Below are 19,117 nucleotides of genomic sequence, written 5' to 3'. Positions count from 1 at the left end.
AAATGATGCAATAGTATGCAGTTTGGTATGGATGTATGAACAAGCATTACTGCAATTAAAAAGCTCATAATAGTATTTCTTTTTGTAATTAATTTTATTAGCCTTAGAGACACATACCTCATTTGTTTTTTGCACTTCCTTAGAATCATCTTCAGATGGCTCATATTTCTTTTTCCAACTGTCTTCAACACGCCTGAAACAAGTATTTGGACAAGCAATCAGAAAAAAAGACAGCAACTCAAAACATGACTTAGTAAAATTTCTGCTCTTAAAGCTGAAGACGAGATAAATGTACACTGAAATACTGAAGGAGAACATGGTTACAAAACTTATGACTATATAGTTTGTCCAAATTATGCGTACTGACTTCATATTTGTCCTCTGGACAACACTGCTTTAAATCAGAGAACATCAGGATGACAATATTAGTAGTACAGTTGTCCCTGTAAAACAGTTAATACATTTTTCTTAAAAAAAAAAAAAAAAAAAAAAAAAAAGAAAGAACCTAATGCTCTCCATTTAAAAGCAAGAAAAATTGTAAAAATATTATCTTTTAGAAATATGGCTCATTTACTATATCTACACATGTACATAGACAGCTATGCATGTTTGTACAAATAGAAAATATGAAATTAAAGATCAGAGTGAGTTAAATGTGATGTTCACATCAAGCAAGTAAAGTCATTCTTCTGGAACAACTGCAGAGCACATTCCAGCATGACAGCGTGTAACGCATTTCTTCTTTAATGTATATGCAAATTATAAAAAGCATACACAAGCAGTCAATTAAGCTTCACTACTATTGATCTGAAGTGTGTTTTTTTTTTTTGTTTTTTTTTTTTAAATCTTACTTCCTTAATGAGGTCAAGAAATAAGGTAAGTGAATGAAAATGTAGTAATGAAAAGCTTGAAAAAAACAACAACAACAAAACAAACATGACAGAAGAGAAAACGTTAAGTATGTACTAGGAACTCTGCCACTTCCAAAAACGAAAGTTAACGGAGATACATCACACATTTCTTTTCTACTAGATGCACAAACATCTAACAGCTGACCATTCTCATGTCCTTTTATTATTCTGTGCATAAGAAGTCACACAAAGGCTGCTGAGTTGCTGTATATTAAGCAGCCATAACTTTATACTTATTAGTAACAACGTTAACCAAGTATCTTAGAAAGAAATTGTTTAAATAAGTAAGGTGAGCAGCAAAGTTGAAAAGAAACAATTCAATCTACAAAAATAAATTTCTGAAGATTTCACTTCATTTGACTAAATACACAAATACCTTGAATCTCTTTTTCTTTTTCTGCTCAAAGCTACTTTTTTTTCTAAGAATTTCTGTTCTTTAAGCACATCCTTAATGCTGGTACCAGTAGCTTTTGACTCAAGACTTCTTGCTGATGGTTCTTCCAAATTCAAGCCACTTTTTCCTGAAATATAATACCCAAATGGTGAAATAATTATGTCTGTAGAACACTAAATGTATAAAAACTAACATATACGAGCATACAAGCAATATAATCACGGATAATCCAGCAATTTAAATATGTATATACTGAAACAAGAAATCAGATTATACAAACATTGGACTTTCAAGAGAAATGAAGAAAGGCCCATTGTCATCATTTTACCCTTATTTTCCCTTGAAATAAGATCTTGTCTTAGGTTTCAGCTGGGATGTAATTGCTTTCTTCGAAGTGTCTGGTATGATGCTACATTTTGGTTCTATGAGAAGAACAACACTGATAACACACTGATGTTTACAGTTGCTGCTAAACAATGTTGTACAGAGCCAAGGCTATTCACAGCAAAGGGCCTAACAAGCTCAGAATGAACAGAATCAGGAGAGCTGTCTTGAACTGGCCAAAGGGATATCACATACATTATGACATCAAGCAGGAGTTTTTAAGGAGGGTGGGGGTTCATCTCTCTCTCTGATCCGCTGCTGCTTGGAGGCTAGCTCGGCATTGATCAGGGGATGGTAAGCAATTTCTTCTGCATCACTTCTCTCTCTCAGTATATAGTTTTATCTCAATCCATGAGTTCTACCCACTCAATTCTTCCTTCATCTTAATAGGAAGAGAGGAAGTGAGCAAATGACTATGTGGTTCCTTAGCCACCTGCTGGGTTAAACCACAACAGGACAAAAAAAAAAAAAAAAAAAAAAAAAAATTAAAATATTCATACCTTTAGCATTTTGACTTCCACTTTTCAGGGACTTTGTTTTTTCTGCAGTTTTCTGTTTACGTTTCTCTTCAAGTCTCTCCCTATTCATTCGTCTTCTTAGAAGTCTCTCCTCTTTTTCTTTGGCCTGGAGATACGCAAGGAAGAAAAGACAATTTATCATTAGGTCAAAGAATATTCTACAGATATACAGAAATTATACAGAAAACAGAATGCTTTGGCTTGAGGCAAAGAAAAAAATTAATAGTACTTTGAAAGCTTTACGTCAAAGCAAATGGAATCCTCTAACACTCCCGTAAGGTGAAACTAGCTGACTCCCAGAGTTACACTGCTGCTCAACACAGCAGATAGAGGCCAACACTTCTTAATCAACAAGCATATCTACTTTATATAAGTATTTACATAAAAGAAAAAAAAAAAAAAGCAGAAAAAACCTCATAGTTTATAGGTGTTTCCTTGCAGCTTTTTTTTTTCCCCCAGATATAAAATAATTAAAGGGAGGTAGGTTTAACTGATTTACTATTTTTTTTTTTTTTTTCAGCTCTATGAACCTCAAATGCATAAACAAAATACAGACCCTATCTTACTCAACACCCACAAGTCCCCAGCATTAGCTTGGATTGAAGAATGCTATGTTACAAGCAACATGCATTCAGACATAACAGAAAGTCTAAAAGAACAACTGAATCCTGCTTTGTGTGCTTTCTTCCAGAAGAAACATACTTAAACTTCTCTTCTCACTGCCTGCAGAAATTTTACAACTACTTCAGGGACAGTGAGAAATGCATTTGTAAAGAAATCCTTGGCCCACACTACACAAAACCACACTGAAGGAAGACCATAGGTAGATGAAGGCTACTTCTTCCACTTAAGTTCTCATCACATGTACTAAAGCCACTGCGGACTTTTTTTTTTTTGTGTGTGTGTGTGTGTGTGTCTGTAGCAGTTCCTAATCTTCACACTTAATGACCCAAGCAAGAATGAATGCACCTGTGAAGAGCTTGTATGTACTTAGTAAACTCTATTAACACCAGAGCACTGTTCATTTGAAAGTCAGGGAAAAGATGTCAAAACCATTACACGTGGATTTTTTTTTTGTGGTTTCATTTTCTAGTTTTTTACCTCTACCAGAAGCCTTTTTAACTACACCCAGCAGAGTGTTCCCGTGGAGTGCATTGCTCTATATCATGCAATACTGGTTAAAGTCTGAAAAAGGAACAGGGGTAACACCAAAAACAAAACTAAAATCCACCTTACAAATCAGGGCCAAGTAAGAAATGAAATTTTGGTGCTGGAGGAAAGTTTAAGGAATTAAGACACTGAGCAGTAACAAAACTCAAACTTACAATGGACTGGCGACGTTGCTCTACTGTTCGTTCATCATCAGAATCACTGAAGTATTTGGAGTACAAAAAAGGCTTACGAACATAAGCATGACGAACCGGCTTGGCTCTCCCATCGCTCAGTTCATTCGCATGAGGCTTTGCCTTATTTTTATTGTTTTTCTCCTCTTCATCTGAAAAGTTTTTTTTAAGTGCACGGAGAGATTGATAAATTAAGGCAGTACTTTCAACATCACTTTTGAAGAAACAAGCCACCCCAAACTTAACTTACTTTCCTCAAAAACATAGTTAAAGTTCAAAATACCATCAAATTACTGAAACCTGGAACGTATATTAATTTATGTATGCTGCTCAGCTTAAAAAAAATTTTCAAGATGTTAAAAGGAAAATAATTTATAATGAAGGGCTTAATCCTTGTACCTGAAACCTTGTTGCATTATATCTATAGTATTTAGCTACTTCCAGGACTGTGTCAGAATATTACTTCTGCTGAGTATTAAACTAAGCTTCATTCCTATGCCAAAAATATGTACACCATTTAAAATCTTCAACTAGATAGGTTTGCTGAAAATACTTAAACAGAACATACTTGTTTACACTAATGTAGCATTATTTGAGTAAGACAGAAATAGATTTTATTTATCAGCACTATCAGAGATATTGCAAAAGCACTTATGCTTCATACCATAAGAAGCATTTACACCCTTGAAACATACTTCAGGCTTGTTTTCACATCATGCAATCTATCATCAAAAGAAAAAATCAAAGCTAGAGAACATAAAAGAAATTGAGTGCTTCTACAGAGTATTTTTAGACCAGAAAAGATACGCTCAGAGTAATATTTGCAGAAATCATTAAGAACCTGTGGTCTGCTCAAGACAAAGAAAACTACAAAATGTAACCCAGCCAGAGAACAGGTTTAGTGTTTCCCAACTCTTAAAGCTAGACCAATTCACATTTCTTCTGCTGCAACCAAGTAGAATTTGAAAATACAAGCAAATCTAAAGCTCTGAAAACAAAGTCAGCAAAGTCAAGTACATCCAGTACTGCAGGAAAACTAACAAATCACTCCAGTGTTTGCTACATTTCTGGCAAAAAGGAAGGTAAAAATCTCACTGCAAAGCCTCATATCCATCACTTAAGTGGTTCTGTTCTCTATTATACACTGTAGTAAGAGTGACAACATTTAGCATATATAATACTATTACAAAAAAAGAGACTCAAAATATGTCTTCTATTCATCCTTCATGATTGCACAAATACTACCAGTCCAAATTTAAAATCTCCCAGGTAAACACAAAATACTGCAAAACATCAAATTTGTTAGAGAACGTATTCAAATTACAAAAGAGTTGCATACTATTTCTTGTAATTTTAGCACTGCCATTAACAATCTAACTGATTTACCATCTGATGTGATCTCCCCCTCTTCAGTACTGTCAGAAATCACAGGTTCTTCTTCGCTTTCCTCTTCAAAGGAAGAAAGGTCACTCGTATGGACAGAGCTGACAGTGATGTCACTGAGTACATCTGTATCTGAATCTAGTGATGTATGTTCTTGCAAAGGAGAAAAAGAGAGAAGCTGTAATACAGCACATTGTATTTGAAAAGCTTTTCTTACAAAAAAAAAAATTAACATTGAAAACAAAGTCTTAAGAATAAGAAATAGCAAAGGAAAAAAAAATTAACACCTTAAACTGCTGAGATCTTGTTGGAATAACACGACTAAGGAGGAAAATGCCTGAAGAATCAAAGATCTACATTTCCTGATTCATGTACCTCAGTGAAAGGAGATGAGCCATGAGCTAACTGTGGCTAGTATGTCAGAACTAGCAGAAAACATATTTTCCCACACACATTTCTAATTCAGCTCCTGAATACACTTTAGCATATCCATATTTTAAGAGCAAGCATTGCCCATACCATACCTTCTTTAGCACTTTCAGATGCTTTATGTTTATTGCTATTTTTTTCTGGAACTAACTGTTTCACTGGTTCTGACTCTTTCACTTGTTTTTCTTCTTTTGACTTAGCAGCATCATCATTTTTCTTCTTGTCAAGTTTTTCTTTCTTTTCTTTTCTCCTATCACCTTCTGGTTTCTTTTCACATTTATCTATTAGTTTACTCTTCTGATCTTCACTATCCTGTTGTATTTCTTTACTTGCATCTTTAATTGTAACAGATGAACTACTGGCATCCTTTGTTGAATTTTTCGTTTCTTCACTTTGGCAAGGAAGCTCATTTGAATCTTCACACTTCACAAATGTTTCAGCCCCTTCTCCAGAAAAATCAGAAATTGCTTTTTCTTTATCTGGCATGTCTTCCATGTTTCTCTCAGTGCCACCATCAACACTCTGCTGAGATAACAGTCTTTTTGCAGCTTTGTCATTGTTTTTGGAACTTGAGTTTTCTGTAGAAGCCCTGGCAGCACTTGCTTCTTGGTTTAGAGAAGTTATTGTTTCCAAAATTGACATTGCATCACTAGCTACATTACCACTAGGAGCAGTAGTAGAAACACCTTGAACAGGAAGAAAGAAAACAGTTTAAGTTAGTTTCTACCATTTTCCATGATGGCAATGTTTGAAGGGAAGTAGCCATTTAGCTAGAATGACAACGACATTAAGAAAGTCAAAAGAAAAATTAACTACTACTCCATTTAAGATAAATAAGATTAACCAAAATATTTCAATAACTTTGCATCTAGAGATTTCAGTTATTAAAAAAAATAAAGAACAAGATGTTACAATCTTCAAGAAACAGCAAGAATGGTCCATGAGAAGGAAGCTCAACTTTATCATCAGTAGGCTAGGGAAAAGCGTACTGCCACAAGAATTCTACATCTCTTCCCCTTATATCTTCATAAATGACAGCAGAAATGAACTCAGTGTACTGATTATAAAATAATAGAGCTATCAAATGAACATATCAGTTTCCTATTCTCTTAAAATGAAATTTGAAGATTGATGAGAAGGGGTTAACTGGACTAGCACAGGGAGGTGCAGCTGGCTTGTTAACCCACTTACTTTAAAGGAAGCGGGCCCCACAGGAAAAGAGCTAGGATTTAAATAAAGGGTCTGGTTACAACTAAATGAACTGCAGTGGAGTCTCTTAGGAAGAGAAAGAATGGACAAATACCTGCCAAAGCCCTTAGAAGCTGATACAGGGCAACATAAATAAAAAACAAATAAACTGATGTGTTTATAGACAAACTAAGGATTAGCTGATTTGCAGCAGAACTTAAGTTCCTGAGAGAATCTTAGCACACAGCAACAGAATTAAATGTCTTCCAGATAACCCCTTTGGATCTACCAAAGGATAAAAAAATTAAGTCATTCCTTTCGTACAGCTATGTTTCATTTGACCATACAATACTTACAGGGCCAGTAAGACCAACATTCCTCCCCACAGTAAATTGATCCCCTGTAAAGCTGAGTGGAAGTGACAAAGTGATACATGGTGACATCTTTCTTGCCTTCTAACTTTATAATTGTAGCAAGAGACAAGTATAATCACACGCTGCCTGGAGCTCAGCTTGCCAATATGGATACCAATGATTCTGTGCAAGCAACAAACCTAGTCAATGATCCCTTTCCTAAAGAAAACAAACTTTTGATAGTAGACTGCTAACAGAAGAGGTAGAATACCTTGCACGGCAACAGACGTGTCTGTTTTCTCCTCACTTGCAGCTGTACTGGGGCCTGCCTCCTCTTTGTGATTCAGTGTTGCTAAAAATTCATGGACAGCTTTTTCCACCTGAGGTCTGAATGTGTGGTTGATCTTTGGGTCCACAACCTGAGAAATAATTCTGTCAATTCCAGATTCCAGCATTCCAGACCTAGAACAAAAGTTACATTCATAGTTAATAAGAAAATGACTCTTGGAGAATGTCTTAATGACATGTTCAGTTAGATATCATGCAAACACTTCTAAACACTTTAAGTGAAGCACTAATGTTTTCTGAACATCACTCAGGTGTGTATTTAGTCAGCTGTATTTCCACAGCTCTAACACCTTATAAATTAAAAAGTCTAAGAAACGAAGTGATCCAATTGCATGGAAATGACACAACAGTACAACCTGTGGCTATGTCAGTACTGGTTATGTCTACAAATGTTAACTAACTGTAAAAGCATATTTTGGAAGAAACATTAAGAAGGAATCTGATCTTATCAACTCCCATGACATAAAATAAATAAATTTTCGACAGCATGAGGAACAGATTAATCAGCCTCCATTGTTCCAATTCAGTTTTCACACAATACACTGCAACAACTACGAGTTTGTACAGCTTTATAGAACACCTTTAATCTTAAGTAACAAAATTAGTGACAATGGAGAACTTCTTACCTTAAGGTTTTCTCCAGACCCCTCTTTATAAAAGATTACACAACGGTATCTTTTGACACCATTGCTTGGATTAAGAAATCCCCAGATCTCTCTCTCTGTACCAGTTACAAAAAGTCACTAAATCGTAACTGAACACATTTGTTCACAAATCCTTTGTATGAGACCCAATTCAGTCACAAAACTCACTCTACTTAAAGAAACTTCCCCATGCTTCTTATGACTACTTTTTAAGAACTAAAACTAACGGAACATGAAACAATCAAGCATTAGATAAGTGCATGACATCATTTTGATGTAAGAGCAGTCCCACAACAGCTTTTCTCCCTCTAGACAGATTTACATCCAGTTTTGTTTTTTGTGATTTGCACTTTGCAGGGCTTTATCTGTCAAATTCTATTTATTATCCTTATTTCAACATCAGATAATAGCAACTGCGTTTATTTTTAAGAAATAGCAAAGGTTATCCTGAGCTGGGATGTCACACCCCAAGTCAGAAACAAGCCTTCCATCACCGGATAAATTCCAATCAGTCAAAATAACATTTGAAGCCTAACTCTGAGTAACGCTGATGACAAAGTGCTAACTAAAATAATACCACCGTTTGTTTAAATTAAAAAAAAAAATAATAATAATAAAAAAATAAGCTTATCTAGAAGTCCCTTGAAAGAAAACAGGCAGCTTACAACTGACCTACAGCTTCAGCTAGCTGTCACAGAACACAAGTGTATTCCAACAGAAACCCCAGAAGTACCACTTACTTGAGAACCTGCTGCCTAATGTTATTTCTCAGCTGGTTCTTGTTGAGATGAGGACTCCAGGTATGAGTGGCCAAATGGTTGCAAACAAAATTATCAACACGCTGTCTCAAATTCTGATAGGCAGGCTGAAGAAAAAAAAACAAAACAACAAAGCACAAGAGGACAGAGAGGTTGGACGACGCGCAGCTCTCCGGAGTAGCCGGAGGCCTCACGGCGGCCCGCGGCAGGCAGCGGCCGTTCCCGGCTTGCTACGAGCTTGTAACGCATTTAACGCGCGCTGCCGGAAAGGCTCGGCACCAACAGCCGCGCTCGCACCGCCGCCCTCCGAGAACGCGGCCTCAGCTTCGCCCCGCATAACAGCCGAGGAGGCGCGAGTTCCAACGGCCCGCGCGGCCGCCCCACACCTCCCTCCCGCCCGGCCCCGCGCCCGGGGAACGGAGCCGGCAGCCCGCCGGGCACCGCCGCCCGCCCGCACCTTGGTGTCCACGTCGGCCAGGCAGTCGCGGCGAAACTGGTCGAAGAGTCCCTGGCTCTTGAGGTGACTGACGATCATGGAGACCAGCTCCGGCTCCGCCGCGCCGCTCCCCGCGCCGGCTCCAGTCCCCGGCAGCGGCGGCTGTTGCTGCGGGGGCGGCGGCGGGGGAGGCGGCGGCGGGGGCTGCGGCTGAGGGTTGCTGGCCATGGGGACGGCGGGACGGCGCGGCCTGCGGGGAGCGCGGCGGCCGGCTCTCCCGGCCGGGCCCCGGGACGGGGCTGGTTCCCGAGCGGCGGCCGCAGCGGCTGTGACCCCGGAAGCGAAAGGGAACGGAGGGAGGAAGCGAGAGGCGACCAGAAGGGAAGCAGCGCCGCAGCCGAGAGCGGCGCCATCGGCGCGAGGCGAGCACTAGCAAAGCCGCGCGCGGCACCCGCGGGCCCTTTAAGGGGACGGAGGGGGCGGGGCCACCGGCGGGCCGCCGCTGCGAGGCCCCGATCCGACTACGGCGGCGGGGAGCGGGCCGGAGAGGGGTCGAAGCGGCGTCGCCCGCGCAGCCTGCAGCGCCCGGCCGCGCCCGAGCCGCAGCCGGTCGCCGCGGGCAGCGCGGGGGCTGCGGGGATCTCGCCATGCCTGCCGTCCGCCGCCGCGCTGCTGCGCGCTCCCCGCCGGCGCCGTCGCCGCTCCGCCCCGCGCGCCGCCCCTTCCTGCGCTGGCCGCCATCATGGTGGGGGCAGCGCCGCGCGCTTCCTCCCTCAGGCGGGGGGCGGAGCCACGGCGTGGCCTGGGGGCGGGGCTTGGGGGTGCTGCTTCCGGTACCGCTGCTTCCGGGGCCGCCTGAGGGGCAGTGGGTGGAACGTGGCCGAGCTGCCGCTGCGGTATGTGAGGAGGGTTGCGTGTCCTTTTGCCTCTGCGGTTACCCTAGCAAGTGTAAACATTTACTCTGGCTCTTTAAGATTTCTAGATGCTACTGGGTGACAGTATTACAAGTAGTTCAAGCATATTTGCTTTAGATTTTACAGTATTCCCATGCTTTTTCTTTTAATGGAAATTTTTCATGCTGTCTCTTGTTTGCAGTTTACTTACTTACCTTTATTTTTCTCTGTATTACAGTCACAACTGTTGAAAATTAAATTTCTTGACTGCTCACGTCAGTGAATATCTCCTGTTGCTTTGAACTTAGCATAAACTGCAGGCTAGTGATCTGTAGGCTGACTTACTGTGAGTAAATCAGGACATCAAAGCCAGTAAATAAAAAATGTGAAAGTCGCAGAATCGTAGAATGGCCAGGGTTGGAAGGGACCTCAAGGATCATGAAGCTCCAACCCCCCTGCCACATGCAGGGCCACCAATCTACACATTTAATACTAGACCAGGCTGTGCAGGGCCCCATCCAATCTGGCCTTGAACACCTGCAGGCACGGGGTATCCACAACCTCTCTGGGCAGCCTTTTCCAGCACCTCACCACTCTCTCTGTAAAGAATTTCCTCCTGACATTCAACCTAAATCTTCCCTCCCTCAACTTAAAACCATTTCCCCTTGTCTCCCTGTCTTTCTTGTACTGGGGGCTTCAATACAGTACTCCAGATGGGGCCTCACAAGAGCCGAGTAGAGGGGGACAATCTCCCCTCTCCCTGCTGGCCACCCCTCTTCTGATGGACCCCAAGATACCATTTGCCATCTGAGCTGCAAGGGCACATTGCTGGCTCATGTTAAGTTTTTCATCTGTCAAGACTCCCAGGTCCTTCTCCACAGGGCTGCTCTCAAGGACCGCTCTTTCCAGTCTGTATGGATGCCTGGGATTCTTCTGGCCCAAGTGCAAAACTCTGCGCTTTGCCATGTTGAACCTCATCAGGTTCACCTGGGCCCACCTTTCCAGCCTGTTGAGGTGCCTCTGAATGGCATCCCTTCCTTCTTCTGTGTCAACCGTACCACTCAGCTTGATGTCATCAGCAAACTTGCTGAGGGTGCACTTGATTCCATCATGGATGTCATTGATAAGGATGTTAAAGAGCACCGGTCCCAAGACAGACCCCTGGGGGACGCCGCTCATTACTGGCCTCCACCCGGACATAGAGCCATTAATAACCACTCTGTCTGCGGCCTTACAACCAGTTTCTCATCCATCGAGTGGTCCAGCCATCAAATCCACATTCCTCCAGTTTGGAGATAAGGATGTGGTGGGGTCAAAGGCCTTGCTCAAGTCCAGGTAAATGACATCGGTCGCCTTTCCCTTGTCCACCAATGCCGTCACTCCATCATAGAAGGCCACCAGATTGGTCACGCATGACCTTCCCTGGTGAAGCCATGCTGGCTCTCTCAGATCACACGCTCATTCCTCATGTGATCAAGCATGCATCCAGGATGATCTGTTCCATGATTTTCCCAGGCACAGTGGAGAGACTCACCAGCTTGTAGTTCCCGGAGTCCTCCTTGCTCCCTTTCTTGTAAATGGGAGTGACATGACCCTTCCTCCAGTCATCCGGGACCTCACCTGACCGCCAGGACTTTTCAAATATGATGGAGAGCGGCTCAGCAACTTCAGAACCCTGGCATGCATGCCATCCAACCTCATAGACTTGTACTCATTCAGTCTCATGAGGCAGTCTCTGACACTCTTAATGTTCTTGTTACACAAATTTTATAATGTGATGAGTGGAGATCTCGTTCAACTACAAACGTTAATCGTCACTAAAAATCTGTCTGACAGTAAAGGCCGGAGTCTCAGGATTCTTACTGCAGACTCGAAAGCAAGCTAGAAGTGTAAAGCTTGTCTCTCGGTGTCCTACTATAAGGTAAGTTATATCTATTAGGAAAACATCCTTCTTGGAACAGTAGTGAAGTGCTGGAACAGGTTGCCCAGGGAGGTGGAGGAGGCACCATCCCTGGAAGTGTTCAAGAAATGTGGAGATGTGGCAGTGAGGGGTAAGGTTAGCGGGCATGGTGGTAATCTGTTGAGGCTTGGACTTGATGGTCTTAAAGTTCTTTTCCAACCTTAATGATTCTATGATTCTATCTAGATGATTTAGATTTCCATAGAATGAACTAAATCTGACAAGTGTTTTAAGAGTATTGTGATAGTATTATCTGGAGTAATAATTACTGGAGTAATTTATAAAAGCTGGAATCTCCTGGAAGACAAAAGCACCAAAGTTTAAAAGCATTGTGAAGTCTGCAGCTTGAAGCCTGGTGCAGTGCCTACTGGTATATGCCAGCATGAGGTCTATTGTATCTGTTACATCTTTTCTCAATAAAGAAAAGTACTGTCACTGCTGACTAAAGGTCATGTAGCAGTAAGCAATAAAGTGGAGAAGTCAAGGGCGTCATTTTTGTAAATGCATTGCTAACTTTAGAAATTGTGTGTGACTATGATAGAGGATGAAAAATTCAGACTTTGTTGGCAAGTTAGCAACATCTTAGGTTTTGGGTTGTTTTTTTTTTTTTTTTGTTAGGAAAAAGCAGTGCAACTTATATTTATATACATCCATCCATATATTTCTCTTTTCACAAAAGAATAAGAATAATGCAGAAAATGGAAAGAAAAAAACCCCACCCTTTTAACAGCACAAGTGATATACTTGCTTCACTGAACAGCATACCACTCACACATAAGACATCACAGCCTGGAATACCTGTGGTATTCGTCTCAAGCTGTGTTAATCAGTGTGCCATAAAATAGTAGAGAGCAGAAATCCATGAATGAGATTTAGGAATTTTAGAGTTAACAAGGTTCAGTTATGCCCACTGGTCTGACACTATTGTAACAAGCAGTCCATGCTCTAATTCACTCAACACTTTAATGTGATTGTTATGTGCTATGAGTTTCCTACCATCCCCGGTTACACACAACTTACTCGCTGTTGCAGGCTTTCCAGATATTTTATTTACCAAATTAAGTAATCCAACACTTCAGAACTTTAATCTTAAATGCTAGCTGACAATGGCTTTTTTTGTTGTTGTCTGGGTCCAGCTGTACATTGTCCTTTGCAAAGATGCTGTAACAGAAACTAAAAGCCTCTTGATAATAAAACAATAACTTAAATTAAACAATCTTTATAATCACTGTAGTCTTTTTACAAATAAGTATACACAGAAGAAGGAGCTGTTCAGAAGAATTCAAGTTTCATCAGGAATGACTGAAATACCTGAGTAGATTCTTGGATAGTAAAATCTCTAAAGCTGCCTAACACCAGCCAGGAATTCACCCCAACTGAATTGCTCAATTCATCTTCTACATATGTGGTAACGTCTGTGCTTTATACCATCTGTGTTATCATTGTTGCTCCATTTTGTGAGGCTGTTTTCTTTTGTTGTGTAGCTTATGTATTGTTTATTGTGGAACAATAAACCACTGAGCCTTCAGTGATGAATTGATTTGTTGTAAAAATGTGCATCCCTGATGCATAAACTTTATATTTCATGATTATCTGGCTAAAAAAGTGTCCAATTTTCTTATGTTTGCTGATGGGGGACTTAATACAAAAAGTCAAAATCATTACATCTGTGAGCAACACCAGTAATCAGAGTCTAATCCAAAACCTGTTTTGAAACACCATAAAAATGGTGCCTCAGTATTGCTGAGGTTCTGTGCTACATCCATAAGGCAAATCTGGCTTCAGCTGAGCTGCATAAAGTGCTCAGGTTTTAAGACTGAAATGTAGACAGGACATGTGCTGCATCTTTAGCTGTGATGCTATGTGATAGATACCCAAGTGCGTCAGTAGTCTTGGTGTGCGAAGTGTTCTTGGACTTCCAAATCTGGAGGATATGATTTTGTCATACTTTCTGCATAAAAACGTTTTGATAAACTGTTGTTTACTAAAGCATGCTTGAAATGCTTTTTCTGCCTTCACAACCGTGTTTTTCACAAGTGTTATTAGTGTTTTTATTTGTTCTATCACATATAAACACTTTTTTTTTCATCTGGTGCTGACTAATAAGGCATGAGTAAAAGATACTGAAGTTTGCTGGCTTAAGTGTATTATTGAATGAAATGGCAAATGTATTTTTATACAGTAGGAGGCTGTCTGTCCAAAGGCAAGCTGTTGGCAGGCTGAAAAATTAAAACAGTGGCCAGACAACAATTTCTGAAATGTTGAACAAAAGCTTTTATTTAAACCAGCCCATCATGACCTTGGTGCTGACACCTCTCTTACTTTTCAGTCATTTCTGAAAGATTCCTAGAAAAAATCCTGAAACTGCATGAGATCCTAGTCCTCATGCACCAACTGAACAGAGTGATTGAAGTCAGTGACAGTATAGTTCAAGGGAGAGGGCACGTTGTAGCTCCTCAAAGTGGCTAGTCAAATAGATAAACTGAAATGTGCAACACTAATACCAAGGCTTTCATGTTCAGTAACTAACATTTTTTGGTTGTATTTGCTGGTTGAAAGTTGACTGGTTAAAGTTTAAAAAAATTCTGTCACATTCCAAAAAACTACATTTTAAAATAGTTTTTCTTTGATGTGAAGAGAAATGAACTCATTTTTATATAGCTTTTAAGATGTAAAAATACTTTAAGCTTCTGATTGTAACTGCATCTAAAAGTGTAGTGTTTTTTTTTTTTCAATTTCAGACCTTCAACATGACATCCAGTTTGCACATCATGCTTTTAAAGTACATTATTTTGCAGGTACAGCTAAGCCTCTTTTCCATTTGTTCTCATTTTATGTCTCTGCTAAGGCCAAAAAAAAGAATTTCATCAACCCAAAATTTTGTGACAAAGATGAGTAGAGCATGTTTAACGGATGACATATGAGAGCAAAAAAGATTACTGTCATAAATAGCTTTAGCTCACACAGTTATTTGATTTTTTTCTGTTACATGAAAGAAATCTTCAATGGCAGATGGAGTCTTGACCCGTCCATGAGGGGAGCACACATCTACGTGGTTGCAGTGGTGACTTATGACATGTTACTTTGCGATGCACTCTTCCACGGTAACAAGGAAAGGGAGACAAGCACTAAAGCTTTCTTACTTCTTCACAAGTAATCAATGACTAATTGATGCAATATGGCTGGGATTGTTATTGGCATCTAAGGGACTGGACATCTAACTCCTACTAACTTGATTGATGATCTCAGTATATCTTTTTTTTTTTTTTGTCTAAATCTAGGTTCTTGCCCACTGAAGAAATACCACTTTATTTCACCATTCACATGAAAAATATTAGATTGAGTGGAGCGACTGCACTCCCTGTAATAGATGTTTTACTTTGCTGTTTGTTGTTGACTGGAAAATATGTGCTTCTATTTGTGTATAGGGAGACAAAGAAAAATAGAGGCTTTTTCTCCAGAGAGAGCACAAGAGATTATACACTCTTTCGCTTTTGCCTAAGTGTAATTTCAACAGTAAGGTAAAACAGTATAGCTTAAACATGAAAGCGTAGTGAGTGGATACACAAAAGCATGATACCTTTTATATCAGCATTCTTTGCTGACTGCAGCAAGGTGAAATCAAGGTGGAAGCACTGCTTAAATGCAATGCATGAAGCCTAAAGTAGAGCTGATGGACTGAATTTTGCTTTAATTTATACCTAGTGCAGTTCCATTGAAGTCAGCAGGGAGATGGATCAAAGCAGGACTTTGCTGCTAAATAATAGGGTGCTCAAAATTGCTCATGCCATCTTTTTACAACCTTGGTTGTAATCCTCAAGGGAAAATTTGAGTTATCATATTTAGTATGAAAAAAGTGTTTTCTGTGGAAAATTGAAAATGTTTAAAAAACAGAATTTTAAAGAAGGAAAAAAAAAATTGAAAATGGAAGTTTGGTCTTTTGGCTTGCTCTTTTGTGTTGAGGTGACGTAAGATCAGAAAAGAAAGGGCCTGTGAGTCATCTTCCAACAGCATTCTTTTAGGAGAGGTGGGGCTGGATAGAGGGAAGAAGACGAGTTATTTTGTCACTGCTGACCTAGTTGGTTCAGTGTACAGCTGGGCAATTGAGATCTCTTGCTGTGATTCTTGGGAGCCTGCAAAGAAAGAGCTGGTAGGAAATGGGACCTGGTAGGACACAGTGTCCTGCTGGCTCTGGGTCGGGGCTGTGGGTAAGATGCGGTCGGTGGTGTGTCCTTGTTCCCAGCCCACTTGTTAGTGTGGGTGTGGAACTGCTGGGTACCTGAGCCTGAGATCCTGGCCTTGCTCTCCACCGAGCAGGGATAGGGGAGCGGAGCATTGTCCATGAGGCTGTGGTGGGCCTGAACAGAGGACTGGGACCCATAAGCATTACACTTCAAGGCCAAGTGCAGCCCTCGGAACTCATTCTGAATAAGGTGGGATATGAAGAAAAAAATCTTCAACAAAACTGCGGAAATGATAATGCTAATTTCACATCAAGTTCTAAACACATTTAAGTCCTAAATGCTCCATCCTCTTGTCTCTCCTGTGCTCCCAGCTTTACTGCTCTAAAGCACTCCTTTATCTCCATCAGCACCAACAGAGCTTGATTTTTCTTTGAGCAAGGAGATGTGTGTTGGCATGCACCCTGACTGGGTGATTGCTTTTGCCGAGGCTGGTACCCTTTCTTCAGCAAAGGCACTTGTTCCAAATCTTTCCTTCTCACCTATTGATTTTCACAAAGATGATAGGAATTTAATGTCTTTAAGAAATTACAGTTTTCTGCCAGACTTCATTAAAATTGACCAGCAGTTTTGAAAGTTATGGGGCAGGGGCTGGAGAAAGATAAATCGTCCAAGAGTTGTTATCCAGGGAAAAAAAAAAAAAAGGAAGAAAATAAATGAAGAAAAGCTTGAGTCTGCCAGCATATATTGTATATGGAGATAACTGGCTCTGAATGTATTCAGAGACCAGTTGCTTTCTGAATAGGAACTGATGTAGAAGGCAGACAAGGGGAAAGAATCCCAGCTAGCACACCACTCCCCAGTGCACAGGAGGCATAGGAGAAGGCAAGGTTTTCTATTTCATTCATTTATCTGGAAGAAAACTGAAACTCAGGGAAGATTACTGTCAGCATTGTGAAGACCAGTCCCAAACATTCAAGTGTTCCATGTTTGATCCTAGAGTAGGAAGTGAGTATTTTTTAAAGTTTATTCTTGTGAATGTGTACGAGAATAACACACCTAAGGTATTTTTTGCATTCACTTGCTCCTAAGAATGTTTGAAACCTTTTTGGAGTGGAGAAATGCAATATTGCCCCAGAAGTGAGATTTTTATAAAACAAAACATTTTTGTGCTCAGTAAAAAGGAGCTACTGAGGCTGCAAATGAGGAAAACAATTTTGAAGAAGCCTTTTTCTCCTGTTTTAAGTATGCTGGCTGGAAGAAGGACAGGCTGCTGAAGCACAGCCCTCCACTAGCCTCAGGCTGCTGCACCCAGCTGGCTTGTCCACCAGCCCCTGCCAAGCACACGAAAAGACAGCTTCATCTGCAACCTCCTCTGCAGGAATTGCCTCAGGTAGCACCAACCTGGTCTTTTTTTTGTTTGTTTTATTTTACCCCATGGTCTTTGTTGCTGCACGTTAATTGACCATCACCTCACTGACTGTGTTAACACCAAGCATACAGCTTCTTTTGTAAGAGCAATTCTTAAGAGCAGTGCTGCACTGCAACAGATTTATTTTTCTAGTTAGAAGCATCATTCACTGCAGGATCTTGTCACTTCTTTTAACTTTTAACAGGATCTTTTGTGCTGTACATTTTACTTAAAGACAGTTTTAATTCCTTCTATATATTAACTTAAAAGACATATTCTTCAAGTTTTTATCAGGAGAGTGTTGAGAAGATTTTGGGCAATGCCCATCTCTCCTGTATGGTGTTATGTGACAGTGGAAACTTGTCACAGAGCAGAAGTATCTGCTTGCTCAATCACCACCAAAATATCTCAGAATTTAAACTGCAAGAAAAGCAGTTAGAAAAAACAATTAAATGTTTAGAGAATTTAAATAGAAACCATTTGCTGGTAATTGTCTGCTCTCCTCAGCAGCTTGAGCTCTCCTTGCTCCCATGTTATAAGGACGCTTGAAGAAGAATCCGCTCTCAATCTTCTTCCATCTTTGACGTTAACATCAAAGAAAATGGTTCAAAATGGTTATGGTTTTCTCAGTCACAACATGAAGTATGGATGGAATTTTTTTTTCTTTGATTCTCTGTAAGTCTTAAGTCATTTCCCAGGACTGTTTGTTTTCTCATGTGAGAAAAAGTAGTTCGAAATTTTCCAGAGTTTTTATTCTACCTACTTCTGTCCATTAATGTAAAAAGCACTAGCTTCCTGCTCTGCTGAGACAGAATGAATAATTGCCCATTTTGGATGAGAATGCTCTAGTCTCCTTCTTGCTTTCTAAAATAAAGAGAAAGGTCATCATGAATCTTCTCAGAACTGGTACCAGAAGGCTTTTGCTTCCAAACAGGTGTGTTCCACTCATGATACGAGCTTGGGTTATTTTCAGCTTTGAATACAGAGTTACTGTTAAAATCAATTTTATTTAAGAACCCTCACAAAGATTACCCTGGAAAGCTTTGTATATGCATGTATGCACATTATGTATGTAAGTATATGTAGTTTAATAAAAATATATTTCTGCCTTTGATTGTTTCAGTGAAAATTCTGAATAGTCTTGAGGCACCATTTCACGCTTCTGTGCTTGTTGAAAAGACTCTAAGGAGTCAAGATGATCACAAATAAGATGTACACACTCCCCATAAACTAAAACTCTCTACAACATAACATAAATCTCTTCAAAAGAAAGCCTGCAATAAACGTCTCAGGAGAGGAAGGGAGTGAGGAGAAAGATACAGAATCTTTCAGAACTCTATCAAAGCTGATAATATTGAAACTTTGCGAAATCTGAAAAACATATATAGCACTGGATTGTGCTTTGACTTTTCCTGTTGCAGTTCCATTAATTGTGCTGGTACAGTAAAGCATGTAAATCAGAGTGGGACTTTACGTATAGCAGAAGAGAGAAGGACAGAATTGCCATATGCCAAATTTCTCACTTTGCCTGAGGGATAGATTAAAATAACTTATTACACAAGCAATCCAAACCTCAGGGGTAG

At 40.2% G+C, this 19,117-nt stretch overlaps 1 protein-coding gene across 4 annotated transcripts in view; it reads right to left on the bottom strand.

The window, feature by feature from the left end:
* The window catches only part of BOD1L1 (biorientation of chromosomes in cell division 1 like 1), a 36,314-nt gene extending 26,997 nt beyond the window's left edge, over positions 1 to 9,317 (bottom strand). For all 4 annotated transcript variants that reach the window (XM_042870905.1, XM_042870907.1, XM_042870906.1 and 1 more), the window contains exons 1-9: positions 9,111 to 9,317; positions 8,636 to 8,760; positions 7,175 to 7,365; positions 5,458 to 6,048; positions 4,937 to 5,086; positions 3,533 to 3,702; positions 2,190 to 2,313; positions 1,288 to 1,432; positions 118 to 193 (exon numbers count right to left, since the gene is read on the bottom strand). In XM_042870905.1, coding sequence (XP_042726839.1) covers positions 118 to 193; positions 1,288 to 1,432; positions 2,190 to 2,313; positions 3,533 to 3,702; positions 4,937 to 5,086; positions 5,458 to 6,048; positions 7,175 to 7,365; positions 8,636 to 8,760; positions 9,111 to 9,317 — 1,779 coding nt within the window. The remainder of the gene's footprint in view (positions 1 to 117; positions 194 to 1,287; positions 1,433 to 2,189; positions 2,314 to 3,532; positions 3,703 to 4,936; positions 5,087 to 5,457; positions 6,049 to 7,174; positions 7,366 to 8,635; positions 8,761 to 9,110) is intronic.
* Between the last annotated feature and the right edge of the window lie 9,800 nt (positions 9,318 to 19,117).

The sequence above is a fragment of the Lagopus leucura genome, unplaced genomic scaffold (genome assembly GCF_019238085.1).
Source record: "Lagopus leucura isolate 7727_CA_CO unplaced genomic scaffold, USGS_WTPT01 Super-Scaffold_100004, whole genome shotgun sequence".
Lineage (NCBI taxonomy): Eukaryota > Metazoa > Chordata > Aves > Galliformes > Phasianidae > Lagopus > Lagopus leucura.
Note: the sequence above shows the minus strand (reverse complement) of the source record. Positions and strands in the feature narration are given on the sequence as shown.